General features: G+C 43.6%; 1 protein-coding gene across 1 annotated transcript in view; it reads right to left on the reverse strand.

The window, feature by feature from the left end:
* Nucleotides 1-1,213: 1,213 nt before the first annotated feature.
* nphp4 (nephronophthisis 4) overlaps nucleotides 1,214-22,030 on the reverse strand; it is a 152,233-nt gene continuing 131,416 nt past the window's right edge. The window contains exons 20-29 of the mRNA XM_079273341.1: nucleotides 21,363-21,586; nucleotides 16,369-16,558; nucleotides 15,621-15,704; nucleotides 11,844-12,000; nucleotides 11,131-11,207; nucleotides 10,775-10,860; nucleotides 8,527-8,698; nucleotides 6,939-7,118; nucleotides 4,687-4,830; nucleotides 1,214-1,507 (exon numbers count right to left, since the gene is read on the reverse strand). Coding sequence (XP_079129467.1) covers nucleotides 1,367-1,507; nucleotides 4,687-4,830; nucleotides 6,939-7,118; nucleotides 8,527-8,698; nucleotides 10,775-10,860; nucleotides 11,131-11,207; nucleotides 11,844-12,000; nucleotides 15,621-15,704; nucleotides 16,369-16,558; nucleotides 21,363-21,586 — 1,455 coding nt within the window. The 3' untranslated portion in view covers nucleotides 1,214-1,366. The remainder of the gene's footprint in view (nucleotides 1,508-4,686; nucleotides 4,831-6,938; nucleotides 7,119-8,526; nucleotides 8,699-10,774; nucleotides 10,861-11,130; nucleotides 11,208-11,843; nucleotides 12,001-15,620; nucleotides 15,705-16,368; nucleotides 16,559-21,362; nucleotides 21,587-22,030) is intronic.

The raw sequence follows: 22,030 nt of genomic DNA on the forward strand, positions 1-22,030 counted from the left end.
CCGATTTGTTCAGTGATTTAACCAGACAGTTGGAGAAACAGGCAGAGTTAAGACCGTGGACATTGTCACAGATAGCTAGGTAGCTACCGAGCTACATCCATGAAAAATAGCATCATAAAAATGGCCACCCCATCATCTGACCTTAGAAAAGAATCTATAATGCCTAAAGAGGCTGGTGTGCCCTTTTACACCATTTGGCAACCAGTGCTGGGCCAGGTAGAAAGACGGATTGCCTCAGACATTTCATTTGTATATATCGTTCAGCATAAGGACCAGAACAGGTTGTACGGGTGACAAATTACAAAGCGAATAAAGCTTTAATGTATAAGCTGTTAACATATTAATATATAATTGAGGAGACAACGAGGCTTCTGCTTCAGACGAGACGTTAGAGAAGGTAAAGATGAGGTGCATCCGGCTTGAGACAGAGAGGGAGGAGGGAGGGGGCGGAGATTGTGTAACTCTGTTACATAACAACACAACGTGCATCCATCTCTCTCTCTCTCTCGCTCTCTCTCTCTCGCTGACAGAGCGAGCAGGAAGGAGAAGACTGAGGGTTTTTCGGGGTGCTGGTGTTAATGAGGGCGAACTGAAGAGGTGTGCGCCTGATATCTCATTAAGGCACCGTTTCTAATAACGCCACTGATGAGGTGAAGTTGTTTGGGAGGCAGGGGGACTCGGAGAGCGGACCCCTGGCTTTTCTTAGATTAAAACTCAACCATCAAGTGGCATTCAAGTGGGTTTGCTGGGTAATTAAAGTCGATAAAATGTTATTGCTTTCACCCTCGGCCCACCTGGTTGGTTGGGGATGAACCGGCAGATATTTGCTGGACATTTAGAAAGAGGACAGATCACAATTAGGATTCAGCCTCCACGCTTATATTGATGCTTTTCTGTTGCTTTGCTGACTACAAAACATAAAACCCTGTTTTTCTTCAGTTACTTCAGCAGATTTTTGTGTCTTTCTTGCACCCTCATTTTCGCTTATGTACATAAAAGTCTCGTGAATGTAATTCCTTCTTTGCTTTGGTGGATAGTTGAGTAAACAGAAGGTTTGTGTTCAAAGTTTTTTGGAGAAAGCAGCTTTGTCTTCTTGTTTTGCAGACGATGCCTCTGATTTTTGAGACTTGTGACCTTATTTCATTGAAGCTCATTGAGCCAACGCAAACATACATACAGAACACTCCACCTTGGATCCAGGACTGAAAACACGTGATTTAAAAAAAAGTTTATTCTCATCTTAAATCTGGTAATACAAAATTGCACTAAGTAGAAACTTTACAGCTCATTTGAGTTTTCCGAAAATAGACTCAAAACACAGATCAGGCAACATTTCCGGGGAGCAGTTTGTACAAACATCACCAGTTCATGAGTAGTTGACTTTCACACAGAACGTCTCCTCCGTCTTCTCCTCCAGGTTGTTCACGTAGACCAGTATCTCCACCGAGCCGGGACTCTGGCTGGGGGCGAATCGTAGTCCGATGGTGTAACTCTCTCCCCCGCTGATCTGAACACAGTCAACAACAAGCAAGCTTCACATTCATCTGAATGCTTTGTGAGGGCAGGTGATTCTTCAGCTGGTAACACTGAACTGATCGGTCGCACGCATGTCGGAGAATCTTCTGACTTCATTTGATTTTGCATCACTTTGCTGTTTGTTTGTTTAAATTTAGCTTAAATTGATAAAATAGCTAATTCCTTGACTGATTATATCAGAGGTAGGGGGAGAAGCAAAACAAATGATTAACTGAACAAATAAAAAGAAAGGAGCTTGTTGTTTTTCATATTGTAAATAACAGTTATATGACCGTGTTGTCTCTTAACGCCGTTACACTATACAGGTCCCACAGTGCTGCCTATAAAATACACAACAGAGTGGTTTCCACAGATCTCTTTCCAGGTCAGATCACAGAAAGGAATCCCAGTAGTACGAGTGAGCTTCAAAACATAAGAATGTGTTGTCCCTTAGAGATGAAGAGAAAGCCACAAGCTGAACAATATTTGCCCTAAAATATATTTAAAGAAACTGGCCAGAGAAAAACATGTTTACTCTTTAACATGTCTTCGCTACCTGCTGGCCAGAGAGCTCCACAAAATAAGAGTCCCCATGAAACATATTCAAAATGATCTTAGACTTTTTTCGTTTTTTTAAACAGGAAAACATCTCATTTAAGAATTACAAGTTGCTCCTTCCTGTTTAATCTGTGGTCCAATTTCAATGTCTGGTCAGCCGTGTCCTCTGTCCACTCAAAACTCTTATACCATTGTTGTGCCTCTCAAACAGTATTTATCTTCCTGAAGCAACAATTCAACAGATTTTAAACTTTTAAATTTGTAATCAAGGCTCAAAGGCTCAGTATTTCAATCAGTCCAGAACTGTCTTCTCGCATTTTTCTGGAATAGCCAGCAATGGATGTATGGATCAATTTGGGGGATTTATGCCGTAATCTTTCCCAAAAGCATCGCGGTATTGATCTGTGCTCTGCTTTCCCTCCTGACAGCTGCTTTTATCACGGCGAGGTAGATCACAAAAGAGAAAAGCGTCTCCACATTTGCTTAATGCTGCGGGCATAGTCAATTCTTTATAAGACACCTGGCTCCTCGCTGACAAGACGGAACAAAACGATGGGCTGTTTTTCACTTTCCCCACCTTCTTCTGTCTAATTGATGCAGTGTCTTCTGGACAGCAGCAGCGAGACTCTTAAATACTTGATGTGGAAACAGACTCCCTTTGGGTCTCGTTCATTTATTTGTTACTGTTAAATGCTGGTTTTCCATTTGCTGTGCCGTTTCATCGCACCTCAGCCAATGGAAGGCAACGATGGCCGTGACTCCGGTACTTCATGTGTGTGAGCGAATGAGCTATTAGAGACAACATAACAATGAAACACCAGCAGTAATGACTTTGTTGTTGTCCTCCTGTTTTTCGGGTCTGGAGGCAAACAAGGAAACCGTTCAGTTATCTAACAGCTGAGGAATGAACAGCCGACATGAGAGGCCAGAAATGATCATCGATGTCTTTTACGCACCTGTCACGGTGACAACAAAGACACAAACGTTCCTTCATATCTGTTACACTTCAAATGTTTCTTTTACACACAAAAGTTCTGTTTTTATTTTTTTTATTTGTTTACAATCAGCATGTCGAGCAAAGCGTTTCCCGGTGTCAGTCTGCAAGGCAGTACATCACTGCGACTCAAAGTCAGTGATGTTGCAGCACAGCCAATTAATGATTGGCGCTGAGAGTGCACCTAAACCGATTTGTGAGGCTGATACCGGGAGGAAAAGTCAGTGCATTACATTGGTGAAATAATTCAAAATAGAAACGTCTCCCCCATGCCCACTGCATTGTGTTCTGGCTGCACTACAGCTCCACCATAACTCTGTTGCAGTTCAAATGTCCGCCGGAAACGAGACCTACACAAGGTGTTTTTCAAGTCCATTTTCTTCTGTTTTACAATTTTAACTACAGGGATCGTGTGTTGTGGCTGCCAAAACACAGTTGCCCCACACTCAATACTGTGCCTGAACACATCATGTGTAGCCACACAGACGGAGGACTCAAAGCTTTTTACTGCTGCTCACGCTGCACAGGCTGTGTAGACATTGTACAAGAGTCTTTAAGCAGCCTCTTCTTCTGCAGCTTCGTTACTTTTGTGTCTTTATTGTGCAATCAAGCAGAATAGGTTTGAGAGCAAACCTTTCCACACTGCTATCAAAACAAAACGTCATTCCAAGTGAAATAGATTTGTGATTAAAAATGTATCGACGCGAATCCACACATTTTGTTTGCAAAAGATGTTTCGAGTTGTTGTGCTGAACTCACTCTTTTGTTGAACCAAAGTGCATCGTTTAACATGAATTAAATTTTCTAAATCTATTGTCGACGTGTAAGCTGCAGCCTGGTCAGGGAGGGTTTTACTGTGCAACACACGAGACACTTACAAACTGAAAAGTCTGTGGTGTCACTGTGAAGAGAGGAGCAGAGAAATGGAAACTATATAACAGAAGCAACCTAATCACAGTCGCAAAAAACCCTGGGAAGTGTCAAAAAATGATTTTCAGTCAGTGAAAAGCCGAGTCACTGATAACAAACGCAGCTTGTTTTGTTGCATGATTGGAATATATAACGTGACATACTCCGAACAGAATAACAAATTGAGTACTAATGAAGAATCCCAACTTATTATCACGAACGGATTTGAATTGTAAAGCATGTAGCACAATTCATTAATTTACAAGCTTTCTAATATTATCACCACTGGTGACTGACTAGTGACGACGGTAAAGGAAGCCTCAATTTCAAACTTCAATCAGAATGGATGGAGTAGTTCCTATTTTGAGTAGAAAAAGAACCTTGCTGACATCAACAGCAGCTATCACCTCTGCAGTGTTTAAATGTCTTTAATCAAATTAGGTTTTCGTTGTTATTTCTATTATTTAATTCTAAACAGGATATTTAAAGCTGATCAAAAGGGGTTCCTATCATTAGTGAGTAGGACTCTGCATTACAGCTAAAACTAGTTATTTACAGGACATTAACAACACAAGGTACCATGTGTAACTACTTGTACTGATGCGAGCCTTGCGCTCCCTCAACAATAAAGACAAAGGTCTGGGCGTTAATTCAAGAAAGTATCGATGTAGCTCTTTTTGAGAGGAAGGAGACTGCATCTCTTATCTCACCTGGAATTTCTCCTCTTTGAACTGGAGCAGGTCTGAATGGTCAGAGCGGAGCAGAAAGGAGCGGCTGCTGGTGTATGGGTTGGTGTAGGTGATTTTCCTGGAGCTTCCACGGCCACCACCGACTGGGACACACACTTCAAATGCCTACACACACGCACGCACGCACGCACGCACGCACGCACGCACGCACGCACGCACGCACGCACGCACGCACGCACGCACGCACGCACGCACGCACGCACGCACGCACGCACGCACGCACGCACGCACGCACGCACGCACGCACGCACGCACGCACGCACGCACGCACGCACGCACGCACGCACGCACGCACGCACGCACACACACACACACGCACACACACACACACACACACACACACACACACACACACACACACACACACACACACACAATTAGTGCCATAACTGATTTGTCACTTAATGTAGATTAGATGACTGTTTACACTAATGAAACACACACACACACACACACACACACACGGTGCTTGTCATGAGACACAAGTCAGACAAGTGCAAGTCATCAAGATTTGAGAAAGAATGGGACTAAATTCTGTGGATTAGACGGAGAGCAACACCATATGAGAGGAAAACATTTAGACCCTGTAGTGTCACGGGTTGTCCCTAGGGTGGGGCAGTGCAAAAGAGAGCATCAAACAGGCACAATCAGACCGTATGAACAAAAATAAAGGTTTTATTGGCCCATCTCACTGGCAGTTCCTTTAACTCCAAACATCACACCTCAAACAAAAAAGTCCATGAATAAACCTAAAGCGTCCCGGAGGAGAAAGGGGGTTCTTCATCCAACAAAGTACTCCCACCCTGCAAAGTCCTTGGTCTCGGTTCCTCCAGGTATGCGTCCTCTCTCCTACTCCAGGCCCCCCCCCCCTCTGCCGTGGTGCTCTCCCCTTTATTCCGTTTTCCCAGACCTGCCTCAATTAGGGCCTTAAGCACCTGCAGCTGGGTGCATGATGAGGCAGTCTGGGAGCTGTAGTCTCTAGCCCGGCGGCCATTTTGGGTTGTGGGCCCTGATCCTGGGTGAGGATGTAGCGCCCCTCCACAACCTGTCCCCTTGTGATGCCACAACCCGTATCTGTAATGTGACCATAACCTTCAACAGACAGTCAGTCGGTTTAGAAAGGCAGACAGCAGTTATAGAGGGGATTGTCTTTGAGTGCAGGCTTGGGATCAGCTGTCCTTCGCCTTTTCTTGACACTAGTCATAAATGCATTGGGAATATCCAGCTGACCCAGGAACCCACCAGGATGGTTCAATGAGCACTGAATGTGACTCGGAGTCACCAGTGGCTTTGAGTTGAACAGACCTTGAAGGAAGCTGTTCATCATATCAATGTTCTTTATAAGTGCAAAAAGGAGAGCCGCCGTAAGAACTGCATCGAAAATCTGTTTCCACATAAGAGCGCTCCACATATTAAGCTTTGCACTTCTGTAACATTGTTGGACTCACAATGGAGACAAAAAAGTAACAAATTGATGCAGCAGAACCAGCGATTACCCACAATGCAACTTGACCACACAGTCGTCCGTGACGTCACCCATTGGTTTGTGGACTACAGTTTTAAAGCCTCGATTTGGGAACTTTGTCCGTCGCCATCTTGTTTTTTTTGCAAACCAGAAGTTCCACAAGAGGGAGGAGCTAATTACAACCGCACGCTGAATAAGTTGAAAGACGAAAACACCGACAACAAGGTCAAAGGATAACCTTTACACTGACAGCTGGCCAACCAGCCAGTTTGTCAGGCTGTTGCAGAAGGCCAGTGGGAGCATGTTAGCGCATAACTAGCATGTTCCTGGATACCTGGCAAGCCACAGTAGCTCGCCAGCCTCACTACTTCACCAAGCATCCTACATTTCTACATTAAAGCACACTCAGATTTATATTGATGGCAAAATGAGGAATCATTTGCGACTTAGAGGCAGTGCAAGATCTGTAAGAGATTGCCCATTAAAAAGAGGAGAGGGGGACTTGAATTTAAAAGAAACCATTTTACAGTGTCGAGTACATCATTTGAAGAGGCTGCGATAAGAAGGTCTGTGATTTTGTCTCTGCAGTGCTCAAACCATTTGTACTTCAAAACAGACACCTGGCACCTATTGCTGGAACAGTAAAGAAAGGAGCGACACCAACAGTCTCCAAAGCCTCACCAACTGGAGAGTGATGGAGTCACATCATGAAAACACACGTATTACCACTTTAAGTAGAACACCATACCTTGGAGAGTACAGGCCGGTAGACGTTGAGACAGAGCAGCCAGGCGGTGACCAGCCGCCGGTTCTCCGCATCCACCGCGTTCAGGTACAAGAAGCGGCTTCCTGCTCGCCACGGTTGCACCTTCAGCTGGAGCTCCTGCACCGCCGCGGGAGGCAAAACAAACACACCCTCTGGGTCCACCTACAGGAAAAAAGGAAAGAGTGAGTTTGGAGATTTCTGATTGTGTGAAAGTGGGAAAGAGATGACTCGTGACGAGAAATAGAGACATTGACCAAGTGACAGAGCATGACACAGTATGGAAGAGAAGACAGACATTTTATAAGGGGGACAGAAAAGGACAGAATTCATGGGAAAATGTGATTAACTGCCTCAGAGGAAAATAAAGGTGCTCGGATTATAGGAGAGTGGGTGAGAGAAAGGGCGACTGAGTGAGGGGGCAGACAATGAAATGAGAGAAAGTAGAGGCAGGAAAGTGACAGAGAGACAGAAGGATGTGAGAATGAGATTCACTGTGTGGCTCCTTTTCAGTCTGTCGAGAAAAGCAAAGCTAATCTCTGGCGGTGAGCTTTATCTGCTTTTATAAGACTCCTCCGAAGCATTCCACAGCGAGATAACCTGCCGAGAGTCGGATCAAAGCGGGCGCTGATGCATACGGTGAAATCTGTTTTTTTTTAAACATCTGTCGCTCTTTCAGTCTGCATGCCATTTCTTCAGGGAGAGCACGTTCGGGTCACACTTTATGCACCCACGGTGAATATGACAGTCCATCACTTTTTAAGAGTGAGTAATATACAATGCCCTTTAACTGCAACTCTTTTCGAAAAAGCATCGTCAAACTCTCGCCCCTCTTTTACCCAGTCAGGAAATTATCTTAAAATAGAGGGCAATCTGACACTCCGGGAACAATACTTTCATACGTTATGGACATACAACCATTGCAAATTTTTTCAACTGTGTCAAATGTGTCAAATCTGCAAAGGGTTGAATATTGCACAGACAGAAAGAAATATGTCAAGAACAAAGCTCTCAATGTCTCATTAGAGAAGGAAGATTCAAGGTATGATGTACGTTCCTTCACATTCGTGTCAGCCGTGTTCAGTTAGAAAAATCTGAAGCAATTTAAAAAGGGAAGGCAAAAGTGTATTGAGCCAATTTAGATGAAACACAGGAATAAGGATTAATGGGGAGATTGTACATTTGTTCTAAACTCTTGGCTCAACACCTTAAACCACGACTACTGTTGGTTTGCAAGCTCTTGATCGCTTGTCAAAGTGCAATCAGACGTGATCCTGAAAAGATCAAAAAAGAATTCGACTAAATCCAAAATCACCCAAATAGAGAAACAAAACCCAATTCTTCACCTCCACCACCAATTAACAAGCAACTAGCATACAAAAGAGCAGCTATACATGCCACATACGCTCTCTCCATCTGCCTCACTCTACTGCAATGGCTGTGAGGCTCACACGATTAGAGCTGGTTGACTTGGATCTTCCTGGGTATTAGACATATCGATACACAGATGTGCAATGCAACAAGACTGACTCTGCATTGACAAAAGTGTTTGGGTACTCTTGAAGATGTGTACCTCGATCTCCTGGGGATGTGATGAGAAACATTTGACCTTGCGAACGGCTTGCTTCCCCCTCAGCACCAGGGATTGACAGCTCCGCTGGCCAGTCACACAGCTGACATCCACCCGCTCCACGAAATGCACGTAAATCTGCCAGATCTGGGAGGGCGCTGCCATCCACTTATCACTGCAGAGAAAATCATCATCAGAAACAATTAAGCTAAGGCCCCCTTGAGACGCAGCAGGAGCAGCATGAGGTCAGAGATGAGGAGGGCTGATCTACGGCTGTGCGAGCATTTTAAAAAGCACCAACATCATCATCATCATCCTCTCACTGCTGAGAAGAAGGGAATTCAGTGTCAGCGGCCCTGTAGCTGAGTAAGAGAGCTGTGAGTGGGAGGCGATGCCGTCACCTACTCAGCCCCTGCTCTGTGACAACCGCACTACAGCATTTGGAGATATTTGGAATGGAATTCAAGGGTTTCTGGAAGACACGATATCACCTGTGTTGGATTGAAGCTGCTAATAAGCGATATTTTCAGATGATTTTCAGCATTTTTACATGTTTTAGCTGCCATGCCACAAAGATGCACACTGGATTGCATTGAGTTTGGCCGCAAGGCTTTAATTCACGGCAAATTCTTTCATCATGAATAATTTCAAAACCATTTCTTCAAAACAAGGTTGGTTTATTAACACCAAAGAGATACACAACTGCCCTGGGCCCCAAACCTCACAGGTGCACTGCATGTAGGTGGGTTTGGGTAATTTGATGTAAAATATCAATCCTCCTTTATTAGCTAATCTATTGGCCGTGTCTTGTAGAGGTGGCCATGTGTCAAAAGCTACTTTTACGATATTATTTGAATTTGTATTGATCTCACATGCTTCATATTCCTGAATCATTTTGTGTTTAATCTACTTTGATTGACACACAGAACGGCGTAGGGACAGGACAGTGTCGAGGCATTTAATGAAGCTGCCACGTGCAGTCTGAAATGTGTACTATATTTAAAATACAATGCTCTTGTTATTGAGTCAGTTTCCTGTACAGAGTCGTGTACGAACCACTCGTTGTTGTTATCTCCGCCAGGAGAATCATGTGATCACTCGTGCGTGTAGATGTGTCCGTGCGTGCGTACGCATGTGGGTGTGCCCCTTTGTGTCTGTGCACGGCGAACCTCACATTCAGCAAACTGCATAGTATTTTGGGTGGCCAGTTGTGGCGGCATGCTCAGGGACCTACCGTGGTGCGATGCCTGTTTTATACTGCCGTTGACTATTTGCTGCCTCCTCACTCACTCACTCACTACACATAACCCCTAGCCAGTGGGGGCCGCTAGTGATCACACAGCAGAGGAGGGATAACAGTTTGCTCACTTTAATTGTGTTGGATGTTTTGTTTGGCGATCAGCTAACTGAACTGCCGCTACACACACTGCCGAGTACCTCGCCGCCACTCAGTCGCTGCTAAGGTGGCAGACAGCCAGATGAATCGATTTTTGTTTTTGGCAAGGCTAAAAGACTTGTATTATATAACAGCTTTGAGCCGATTGTCTGCAATCATCGCCGCTTGTTTCTGAATGGAGTTTGTTTTAAGACAGTCTAGATTGGGGCTTAGACACTTTTGGGTTGTATTCATTCAATCACACTCTACAGACCTGGTCGTTGCAGACACACCTGGCAGAGATCTGCACTCTATTGAGTGCACTTCTCCAGTTTAATCTACTTTGTGTTTATATTTCGTACAAGGACGCTGTGCACAATCGTGCGGATGATGCAATCCACACTTCTATTGAATTATTTGTCAGATAGATGAATGTGCTTTGCAAATGCTTTGGGAGGAAGAGAATGCAGTGTGCTTGTCTGAGAGATACTGAATGTTAACATAAATATTGCCAGAAAGCTCCACAGAGGATCTAATGCAGATCAGTTCTGCACTATATATGTAATCAGTCAAAGCTTTATCACAACCATCATATAGGAGTTGAACGATAAATACTAACTTTACTTGGAGGCAAGTATTGGCCCAAACTATTAACACGCCCACATGTAACATTGGTTTGATCTCTGATGGAGATTTGGAAGACTAGAGGACAGGTTTTGTAACTTCAGGCAGTTCGACCACCAAACCTCCATCTGATTAGTTCTTTAATTCAAGACTGCGTGACAAATGTGATTAGTCCAAATTAGAATGCTTCTTCAGGCTAAGCTGTGTGTATATGTGTGTGTTTGTGTTCACTGTGTATTAAATAATACATACGTGAAAACCATCACAAAGAACATTTTTATCTGTGGACTGGGACTCCCTGGCACTTTCAAGTACACGTCCTGAGGCTCCCCTGGCGCCTAGACAGAATCAGAGTAAAGAAAGATTTTAAATCGGAGAGGTAAAGGCAGAAACATAAAGAAACCTCACATTAGAACTTTAAAGTGCATGACATGGTGTAAGTACAGGCCTTTTTGTGTATCAAAACAGCGTGCCATTCTTGACATGCGAGCTAGAATAAAGTGATTTCCCTCTGAACAGGAAATGGAGTGAAACACTTCTGCTAACATGTTAGTGTGGGATATTGTAGCGGGGAAAGGGAAATGGAAGAAAAATGATGTAACTCTTACAAGCATCCTTGTCTGGCAGATGATGTTTGGGTCACTGCAGCGTACGGAAATGCGAGTCCTGACATCTGGGTCTCCAACTGGTTGACCCAAAACAAATGGTGAGAATACAGATCTTGTATCTAAGCAGCGTGAAGCAGTTATAAATGTTATCACTTTTAAACACCTATTTTAAGGACAAGTTGCATGTGATATACGTTATGCTTACATGCGTATTTACACATAACTATGTGCATAGTATGTGCTGTACAAGCTGCGCTATTTTCTTCATATTATCCATTTCATTTTTTCTTGCTTTTCGTTTCCGTCCCTATTTCCAGATGCCTCCCTGTTGCCATTTCCTCTTTTTGTGATAGAAATGGCATTTTTTTGTAAGATTGTTTTTGTTGATATTTTAGTAAAAAAAACACAATAAAGTGAAGGCAGCATACATTATTCATTCCCATCCACCTTGCAAACTGAAAATACATTCTTTGTATTTATGCAGGAGTGTGTGCACATGTGTGCGTTTCTGCTCTTCCTGGAAGGTAAGCCGGTGAACCTGCGGATGATGTCTGCATGAAACTAATACTAAAAATGCAATCACATGCAAATAAATAAGAGGCCATACACAAAAGTATCCAAGCTAGACTCAGGGATTAAGTGTGTAAACTGTGGGGCTGATGGGGCAATGGCTGATGGGAGATGTCTGTGGTAGGATATTGACCCTGCACCACCTGTTGGGTCATTCCAGGGCGGCAGGCGGATGGCTTTCTTGAGGAAGCACAGCTCGGGATGGTATAGCCGGAACGTTTGGTCAACAACGTGAGGTGTCGGCTCCACGTTCACCTGGCAGATGGCCATCGGCTTGCCGTCTTCTGCTTTGAATGTAACCTGTGGAGGGGAGGTGGAAAGTCAAATCAGCGGCATGCCACTTCCCTACAATAAAACAGTATGTACATCTCCACAGGCGTCTTCACAATGTAAGGGGATCATAGCTTATTATAACTTTGTTCTTATTTTTGTAATTGCAAACATTGCAACAACAAAGTCAACAGGGCGAAGTAATGAGCAGTCAGACGATGTTTTGCCAGATTATTTAAACCATCTTGTGACTACTTAAAAACCCTTGTGAGCCCCTGTCAAAGGTTCAGGCCTAACTGTGCACTTACTCTGTTCATAAACTGTTTGACAAGATAATGTTTAAAAGCTGGAAGAGAGGAAAGTATGCAGTATAGAAAGAAAGAAAAAGCTAAATTAACCCTTAGATTCTTGTATCAAATTTATCTTTGGACCCTTGGGATGTCCCGACCATTGATCCAAACCACTTTATTTGGAGGTTGACCACCTTAAATGTTGGTCATTGACAGAAAGTCAAAGTTGAAACAAGATGTCGGCCTGTTTCCTGTAATGGACTGTTTACCATCGTCCTTTTTTCTTCCCAATAAATTTGGCTATGGGGGTTTGTTTAAAACCATTTGAGTGATCGTAATTTCATTAGTTCACCTGGGCGCTCAAACAATACCGGTTCTGTGTCATGAGGTATTTAGAGAATACCTACATTTGCATTTCTTGACTGTCTGCAGACAAAACTGGTATTGCCATGTTTTCCTCCCAAGGCAGTTCAGCTGTAAACAACTTATACAGCTTTTCAGAAAAGCAGCCTTTGAGAAGTTTTATTTAAAAATTCCCCAGAGAGTACGATGATGGAGCCCGCTGTATACTAGAATATAGAAGTTTGCTTCAATCCGACGACTGAAACCCCTACAGACCTGATGAGTGTGCTTTGAAGTTTACTTCGCATTAAAACAGCCCTCAGGATGTGATCCGTGCAAACCGACATACATATGCACTAATTACATATGGTCACATATGATATCTGGTATATACACATAATGCACAGAAACATATGCAAACACATTGTAATGTATAACCTACTCACGTACCATCATATTTTTGATTTAAAGCGATACATAACTAGAGCTGAGTTTAGGGATTATGGATTACATGTAACTGAATTTCAGGATATGAATTATATATCCTCAAATTCTGCCAGATTACACACTATAGTACTGAGAGTATTTTATTGACTATTTCGAGTAATACTTTGGTACAAATCTATTCAGAGGCAGAGACAAGTTTACAATGTGGCAATGTCAGGAAGTCTGTCAACATTTTGGGTGACATTTATTCAGATATTTACTGTAGATATTCACAATCCAGGATGATTTTTATAATTTTGGAGACCTCCTGTCCACTAATGTGTCAGGTCAGACAAACTTATCTGGAGATTTCATGGACTGATTCACATGAAATTTGGAGTGAACATGCATAATATCTCCAGTCAATGACTGGGCATCTGGAGCAGTTTTCCTGGTGGTGCTGAAATTCCCATTGTGCCAAGCTAAAATTCCTACTTGTCCAAAAATCCCTAATTGGCAGAGTGCCAAGAAATGTGTTGAGCACATTCACGATCCCCAGAAGATACACCATTTATAGTCTAAGAATCCCACAAACTGTCTTATTAGTCAGTGTTTGGCCAAAGTCTGTTCCAAATATCTCGTAATCTGAAAACATGGTCACAGTCATTGTTTGTTCTGACCAACACTTTGCTATGGTGAGGTCCAATAAAGACGCTGCAGTGTTTAGATGACAGATTATGTAAAGTGCAGACTAACCAGGTGTTTATGTCAATAACATAAATGAAATACAACGACGGCTATGACGGCCATCTGAGAGATGGGAGATGACTCAAAAATATTCAGCGTGCTCTAATGTTTAAAATGAAAGCTGGGAAACCCCAACATCATAAAAACACAGCAATCAATAAACATCTGATGTGAAAACGTTTTTTGTTTGGTGTGGAAGAAGTTTGAACTCAACCCCATACAACAATTTTGGGATGAACACTGACTGCGGGACTTTATTATCATAGGGTGACTTCGGAGCCTGCAGTCAGGGTCCAAACTCTTGTGGAAAGCCGTTCCAGAGGAGTGGAGGCTGCTAGAGCAGCAGATTCATGCTGATTAACAATGTTTGGGTGTCTACATACTATAAAATATTTTAAAGTAATAAAATGTTTATTACTGCACATAAAATGGAAATTTGTGCAGTTGGTTCTTACATTGATTTCACAAGTGAATCTTATGCAGTACTATACAAACATAGTTCCAACCAATGAAGAGGACCTTCATTACAACTGCGAAGCAAATGTAAATATCTATTCATTAATGATGGACGATTGTTAAAAATATAGAAGTTGACTTTCCACATTTTGGTCACCCAATTCCCAAACTTCGAAGTTGATCCCCGCCAAACAGCAGCTGTCCAAATCGTCGATGCCCATGCTGACCTGCAATAGTGGCCCATATCTGGCTCTGGTGATGTGTGCTGACTGACAGCGGTGCCAAAGCTGGCATCCTGACAGCTCTGCTGTTGGGGCTTGTCAGTTTTAGCGGGACACAGATTTGATCCAGACCCAACCTCTTTGACCTCTTGACAGGATTTCTGCTCAGAGCAGCAGTGCTGACACAAACACACACATCACCCCCCATCACACACACACACACACCCTAGGCAGCACACACTTGGCAGACTGGCAAATATTTCATCACCCCGTGCAATGGAGGAGCTTTAGGGTGTTGTACTCTACACAAACGACAGGATTATTGCGAGGCACAGGTCAGCGCGGGCCGTAGCATGCAGGGGCTACAGACCAGCATGTTGCATCACATGGAGATGTCGAGCACATCGTCTTATCTGTAGCACATTCGAACAAGCACATTCACATTGTTCCTACCTCCTCTAAACGTCTTCACATTACAAATGGGAGAACAACTTCAGTGTAATACTATACATGTATGGTTCATTTAAAGTAGATTAGCCAGACTTGTCAAGTTGTCCTCCAACCGGAGATAGTTTCACCCTCCAGCCACACATTTACCAGTAAACAATGTTCGGTAAGATAAAAGTGATTTCCAGCATATAATTTCGCCTGACAATCTTGTCTGGCGCGTGTAACTTTTTTCGAAGTAGTTGACACTTCAAAGTGTTCTTTGTGTCTGAGCTGCGACCGTGTGGGAGAAGAGGGGCGGGAGGAGGCGGTGCACTGCCACTCCGCAGAGACTTGTCTGGGAGCGTGTGTGTGTGTGTGTGTGTACACTAGCTGCTGCTAGACTTAGGGATGTACCAGAAAGGTAACCCGAATAAATCCCAGATCAAAAGCTTCATACTAGTTTAGGTGGCTTTGTCTTCCTCTACTCCTCTGAATATAACAATCAGTTGAAGTACGTTAAGATACTAACAATGTTTCAAGTGGACTGTATTAAAGTTCTTATCATGGCAGAAACATGATGTCCATCCACATGGCATCTCAAATCCATGGCTTAGTATAATTCCAGCCTGGAGACAAGCAACAGAGGGATTGAGAAGCAGGCGACTACAGAATGAGATAAGAATGGTTCAAATAATACACAGAAAATATTGCATAAAGCATTAGCGGGCACACTCTGTACCTTCATGGTCTTGGCAGCAACAATGTTGGACAGATTCTTTTTGGCCATCTGGGAGCCTTTGCCCGTCGGTTCAAAGCTTGGTCCCTGTGAGGATTTGATAAGAAAACAGAATAGTTATCAACGCTGATCATCTATCAAAAAAAGAAGAAGAGCAAATGACCGCAAATAAAATATCACACGTGCACATCAGGCAAGAAAACTGTAAGAGATCACAAAAAGCAGAAAAGGGCCAAAGGGTGTAAAAAAAAACCCCCAGTCATCTTCAGGAGATAAGAGCGCAGCATATTATGTAAACGGCCCCTCCTCTGGCACCAAATTAACTACGGAGCCTAAGTTACCATAACATGTGTATAACATGCCCCTGGGATAGATCAGTTATGTTTAACAACCCTTGAAATGCGGTGACATTTATATCAATGAAATTTAAACTTTCCCTGCTCCACCTCGTATTCCCATACTGCTCTCACACCAAACACATGTTTGGACCACCCAAGGCCAATCAATTAAAAAAAAGACTTCTTCACATTTGGAATCAATGAGTAGAGTTGGGAAGTACTGCAGCATCAAAAGCAAGAAGGAGATCTTACATTTGAGGTGATGGAAATATGCAGTGACTGGACAAATCCAAGCAGAACATCTTTTCTCAAAAATGCCGCAGCCTGGAAAATGTACCGTTCCTCAGACATGGTTTTGGAAGTTTACCATTCCTAACCGTCCCATCAGCATCAACTTCTGTACTCCACTGTACCTGAAGGGCCATGGTGTGGTCGCAGAGGAAACTCTGGTATTTCAGGGGGATGTGGAGGCTCTCCTTGGGCCGAAGGTAAACCCTGGGACCTGGGGCACCTTCCTCCAAGTGGAACATGTTCTCCTCCAGCGGGGTTGGGGTTTTGGTTAGTGCTTTGAAGTAACTCCACTCCTCTGTATTAGTGATGGCACTGGATGGAAAGATTAAAGGACACGAGTGAGATGAAAGCAGGCTCCTGTATATTATCCGGGATCAGAGAGCGACCTGTCACACTATCAGGAATAGAAGTCTAACCTGAACATTATTCATTACATCCTACAGTATGATAAGATGGAACATCGACAAACTGGTGCTGTCCCTACATGTATTATACGAGTCCGAACACAAGTTTGGCTAAACTGATCACAGTGGTAAAGAAAGGGATTAAAGTCTGTTGGTATCATTTCAGGAAAACGAATGTGCTCATTTCATGTGATTCCACAGGACAGGTGATATCCACAAGGGGAAATCATCAGGAGAGTCTGAATGCGCTCAGTAAGTTGAATTAGATTTTATATTTTTGGGGTTTAATGGGATTTTTTCACATGACGGTGGTGTCTGGGGGTCATCAAATGAGTTGTCTTCAAGCCCTTGTTGAGATAATAACCCGGAGATTATCATCTGATTTATTTTGATCAGACTTGATAAAGCGCCTCCAGTACAGACGTTTTCAAAGGCTGTGTACTCCCTATGACTAGTAAACTGATCCGCATGAGCACAACCAGTGGAAAAGCCCCTGTAAAGTTACAATCCCCAGTTTTTTGTTTTGTTTTCTAAATCATGTCAGTAAGTAACCTTTATAACAAATGCTGTGGATTAATGAGAAACAGTAAAACATGCATACACATCAGACCTGCAAACTCCAGTGGCACTTGAAGCCAAGTTCACACGACACAACTTTCAAAGTTGTCACATCGCTGTACTGTTTCACACTACACAAATCGCCATCTTGTAATCGAAAGGCTTGAAGTCGTCGTAGTTTTCACACCACATCACTAGCCTGCTAGAAATCTGGGATGCGGCTGCGATGCATCAGCCTATGATCTTGGGCATTCGTCAGGGAGCTGGAAAAACAGGGCTGAACTCAAGTAGTGTGAACTCGGCGTAAGTAAAAGTACAAGCATTGAAATATACTTGAAGCACCGACAGTAAAAGTACTCATTATGCAGAATGGGCCATTACAGAGAAAATATATATTATATGATTGGATTGTGATTATTGATGCATTAATGTGTTCATTCTTTAGATGTTGCAGCAGGTAAATGTGGAGCTAAGTTAAATGCATTTATATATATTTTATATTTTACTTTACATACTGCTGGGCAGCTTCTGCATTTTCCACTGGTAAGAAATATGGCCTTACTGACATAATAATATTCTGAATTATTGATTGATCATATTTTGTATTATTAATCTGAATCTGCAAAGTAACTAAAGCTGTCAGATAAATAAGGTGAGAAATGTCAGAGATACAGAAGACACAAACACCAGAACAACAATGATGTGGTGCAATTTATCTTTTGCATTTACAAAGACGTGCTGAGCTGACACCAGGTCAGCTAGTAGAGCAGTCTGTATCTAAGAATCTGCAGTAACTGATTTTTTTCAGCAGATGTGAGCTCACACAATTCAGCAGTTAAGGAGCAACAAGTTACTTGGTGTCATGTTTCTGGCCACCTTCAGAATGTAATTCCAATATGTATTATTTTATTGGTCTCTGAGGGACATACCTGGCTCTTTAGCTGCTAAATGCTCCACTATGTTCACCAGCCAGACTCTGAATCCATCTGTCTGCCGTTTGGGTGCCGAGTGTACAGTGGGTTCTGAGCAGGTGTACAGTGGGTTCTGAGCAGGTGTACAGTGGGTTCTGAGCAGGTGTACAGTGGGTTCTGAGCAGGTGTACAGTGGGTTCTGAGCAGGTGTACAGTGGGTTCTGAGCAGGTGTACAGTGGGTTCTGAGCAGGTGTACAGTGGGTTCTGAGCTGGTGGACAGTGGGTTATTACAGCTTTTTTGCCGAAAACTGCTGCCTGCATTGGTTGATAATGATGCTGTGAGAGTGATGAGAGCGAACCTAAACAGTGAAGTTGCGGGCCTGACGGCTAAACAATGAGCCGAAGCTCACTATAAAGGGATTTCTCTAAATAGGGGCGCCAGAGTTTATGCACTTCTCAGGGCCCCACCTCGCTAACATTAGGGCGAGATACAACAGTCAATTCCATGCAACTTATTTGGAGATTCCCACCTGTGCACTCGGAATAAAACATTTGTTTGCTTGTGGCTCATCACGACAACAAAGAGTCTGTGTGAGTGTGGGTTGATTCATTTTCAACATAATAAAATAGATTAAAGTAGGAGGTGAAGAGGACAAATTGAGGAAAAACAGAGAAGGAACAGAATGATGATTAAAATGATATCAAGAGGGAGACTTGAATGGAGTTGGGAAAGCACAGAGAAGACAGATGATGAGAGGGAGAAATAATGAGAGGGAAAGCAGCAGCAGTAGCAGCAGCAGAGGAGCTGTGGTCTCCCGTCACTCTGCTAGCCAAACAGTCATGGCCAACACTTGGCTCTGTGAGGCCAAGTGTGAAAGGTAGCCATGCAAAATGGATGGCAACAGGTAGCAAACGTGTTCTCCACTTCAAGAGGAGCCTTCGGGCTGTAAACAGACATCAAAGCTGCAGCGGGCCTAGCCTCTCTCGAAGTACGCTCCCTTCAAAAGCCTGGATGCTGGATTCTAGGTTGAGGGTCAGACTTTTCTTCCGTTTGTTTCTTTAGAACAAAGCGCTAACCCAAGGGCTTGCTTCTCTTCTAAAGGAAGCTCCTGGTCAAATAGTGGTTGAAATATTGACAAGAATATTGAATATTGAAATATGGACGTCACAGCGGGGTAGCCTCGGAGCACTCACCAGGTTAGCAGAGGTGCACGGGCCAGTTTTGTCGTCGTTTGTGTACATGTTCTTTAACCCTTCAAAGACTTGGCAGGTTGCCTCAAGTACAGCTCAGAAATCTCAAAAACAGATCGCATGTGGCGGAGACATAGATGAGGGTTGAATACTGGGAATTCAGATTCTCAGCACAATCCTTTCCCCAGGAAACATTCCTGTGTTCCTACTGTTTGTACCAAAAACAAAAAAAAAACAGCTTGTCGACTACTCCAGGGAAATGAAGCAGAGTTTGGTTGTGATGCTAGTAAATCCAGCATTAAACTGCGTGCACAGCATGCCCGTGGGTCCCCTGCAATACACCCGCCAGGTGTGCAGCAGAAGGGATGGACGGCTCTCGAGATATGCCAAGGACATACCCACAGACAGACAGAGATTCCTTCCTTTATGATTAGATTCAACTCTGATACAGACCGAGCTCATAATTACATTATTACATTGTCCTTCTGTCATATCTCCTCATCTCTTCAATGGAGATCACGGTGGCACACAAAACATCGCACATAACAGCGCTCCCTTTTTTAATTAAATACAAACCACAGTGTCATAAAATGCAGAAGTGTTCGGGGCAGTGCCGTGTTTAGTGACCTCTCAAAGCATCTGGAAAAGATGCGAGGCCTCCACCACCAAGAGTCTCTGAAGGTTTGCTACGCGTGACTTGAATCCCGCAGTGTTGGGTTTGAAACGCATCAAATGCAGACGCTTCCTCGCTAATTTACACGTTTCTGGCTCTTGGTGGAGGTGGCAGACGGTTCGGTGTAAAGTGTCACGCTGCCTCATCAGGAAATATATAAATAAACTAACAGGGCGCTAAGCCGGAGAGAGGACAGATGCGGGGATTGATGACACTCAATTAGACCTGGTAGGCCCGGTGGCCGGGCTAATGCCATAATGATTCATCCCTGGCGCACTCCAGCCTTTGTTGATCAACGTGATGTATGTTAATCCAAAACTCAGGCATGAGCAGAATCCACAACATAAGATCCAGCGCCAGGGGATTAACAACGCCGCAAACTGAAGGAAACAAACACGGCATGGATACTAAGAACAGGTGATGAAAACATCAGCCATAATGGCTTCTGTTTGTGGATTAAAGGGTTATTCAGCATCTCCCCAGCTTAATGTCTGCATCTGTGTCAAGGTCAACTGATTGTGTGTTGCTGAAGGAGCTTTGTCATCGTCATTCACGCAGACACACGCATGCAAAATGTGTTCGGAAATGCGGCCGCTATATTTGCACTTGACGAACAATCTATCTCGTTCGCTCATTCATAAAAATACTCTGCGAACAAATTGTAAATGTGTAAGGCACACGCACAAAACCAGCTGTCTCAAATTAGAAAATTCAAAGGCTAAATAATGCAGCCACTACACACAAACAAGACTCGTCTTAAGAGTAAATAAAACCAATTTAAAACAGGCACACGTGCGATCACACACATCAGTACACGCACGCACGCACGCACGCACGCACGCACGCACGCACGCACGCACGCACGCACGCGCGCGCTTTCCTTCTTCTTCTTGCGTTAATGATGGATATCCGGTTTAATGTTGCTTGACTGCCCTCTACTGTTAAGTCTCTTGTATTCACAGTAACAGCAAACCTTGATGCCAAGACTGGTGGTGAGAAATTCAGAGGGACAGGGAGGGAGATAAAGCCATCTCTTCAAAGAACAAAGTTCTGGATTAAATATGTCTCACATTGGGGAGAGACAAGTGCGAGGACGCGGCATCCTTTCTTGAAGCAGGATGGAAATAGGTTCTATCTCCAGAGCTGCTGAGTCACCTCTGGAGACACGATCGGAGCGTGTGAACACAGTTTCACGGCGGGGCGAAGGAGGGGTGGGAATGGAAAACACGTACAGCGCAGAAACACATACTCGCAGTTAGTGTGTTAGACTCAGGACACACCTATCAACTAACAATGTTCCTCTTTGTTCCTGTCAAATGTAAAAAAAACAAATAGTTATAGGTGGGATGCCAGCCTGACACCACCACCAGGGTCTCACCTGAGCTCAGGGTCGTCACTGTGAACGGTGACCGTCTGAGGTACGTTAAAGGGATTTTTAAGGACAAACTCCATGTACTCAGCGGAGCCCAGGCTTGCGTAGAGCAGGTGCTGGGTAGTGATGGCCTGGCTCAGCATGTTGGCGATGCCCTCTGCCTTGCTGCGCTTTTCGCTGGGTTTGATCTGATAAAGACCTGTGGTCAACCGGGCTTCCTTAGCGCGATCCTAACATCCAAGAACAAAGGCAAACACAGAAAAAGATGCAGTGTCATGATTTTCTGTAAAATATGGAAAAGGATTCCCCAAACTTTCCCCTGTACATAAGCATTGAGCACAGTTTACAGAGCCTTCCTGGTTTCACACTTGACGTCATTTGCACACACTCTCCATTTTACCTCACAACATTGTGGTTTAGATAATCTGTCGGAGAGTTTGAAAACGTCTGACATTTTGGCAACGATGTTGCCATGTTCCCACATCTCACTCATTACTTTGGTGGTATTTAAAGGCATACAATAACACATGACTACATGGCCAATACATCCATGGCTACAGTGTGATTAAATGTTATCGTTGAAACACGGTGTAGTTTGAATGAATACTCCGCAAACAGGCCAGCTTAATGTTACAAACGTTCCTTTATGGCCAAGTGTTGAAATGACCTTTTCA

The sequence above is a fragment of the Melanostigma gelatinosum genome, assembly GCF_949748355.1.
Source record: "Melanostigma gelatinosum genome assembly, chromosome: 8".
Classification (NCBI taxonomy): domain Eukaryota; kingdom Metazoa; phylum Chordata; class Actinopteri; order Perciformes; family Zoarcidae; genus Melanostigma; species Melanostigma gelatinosum.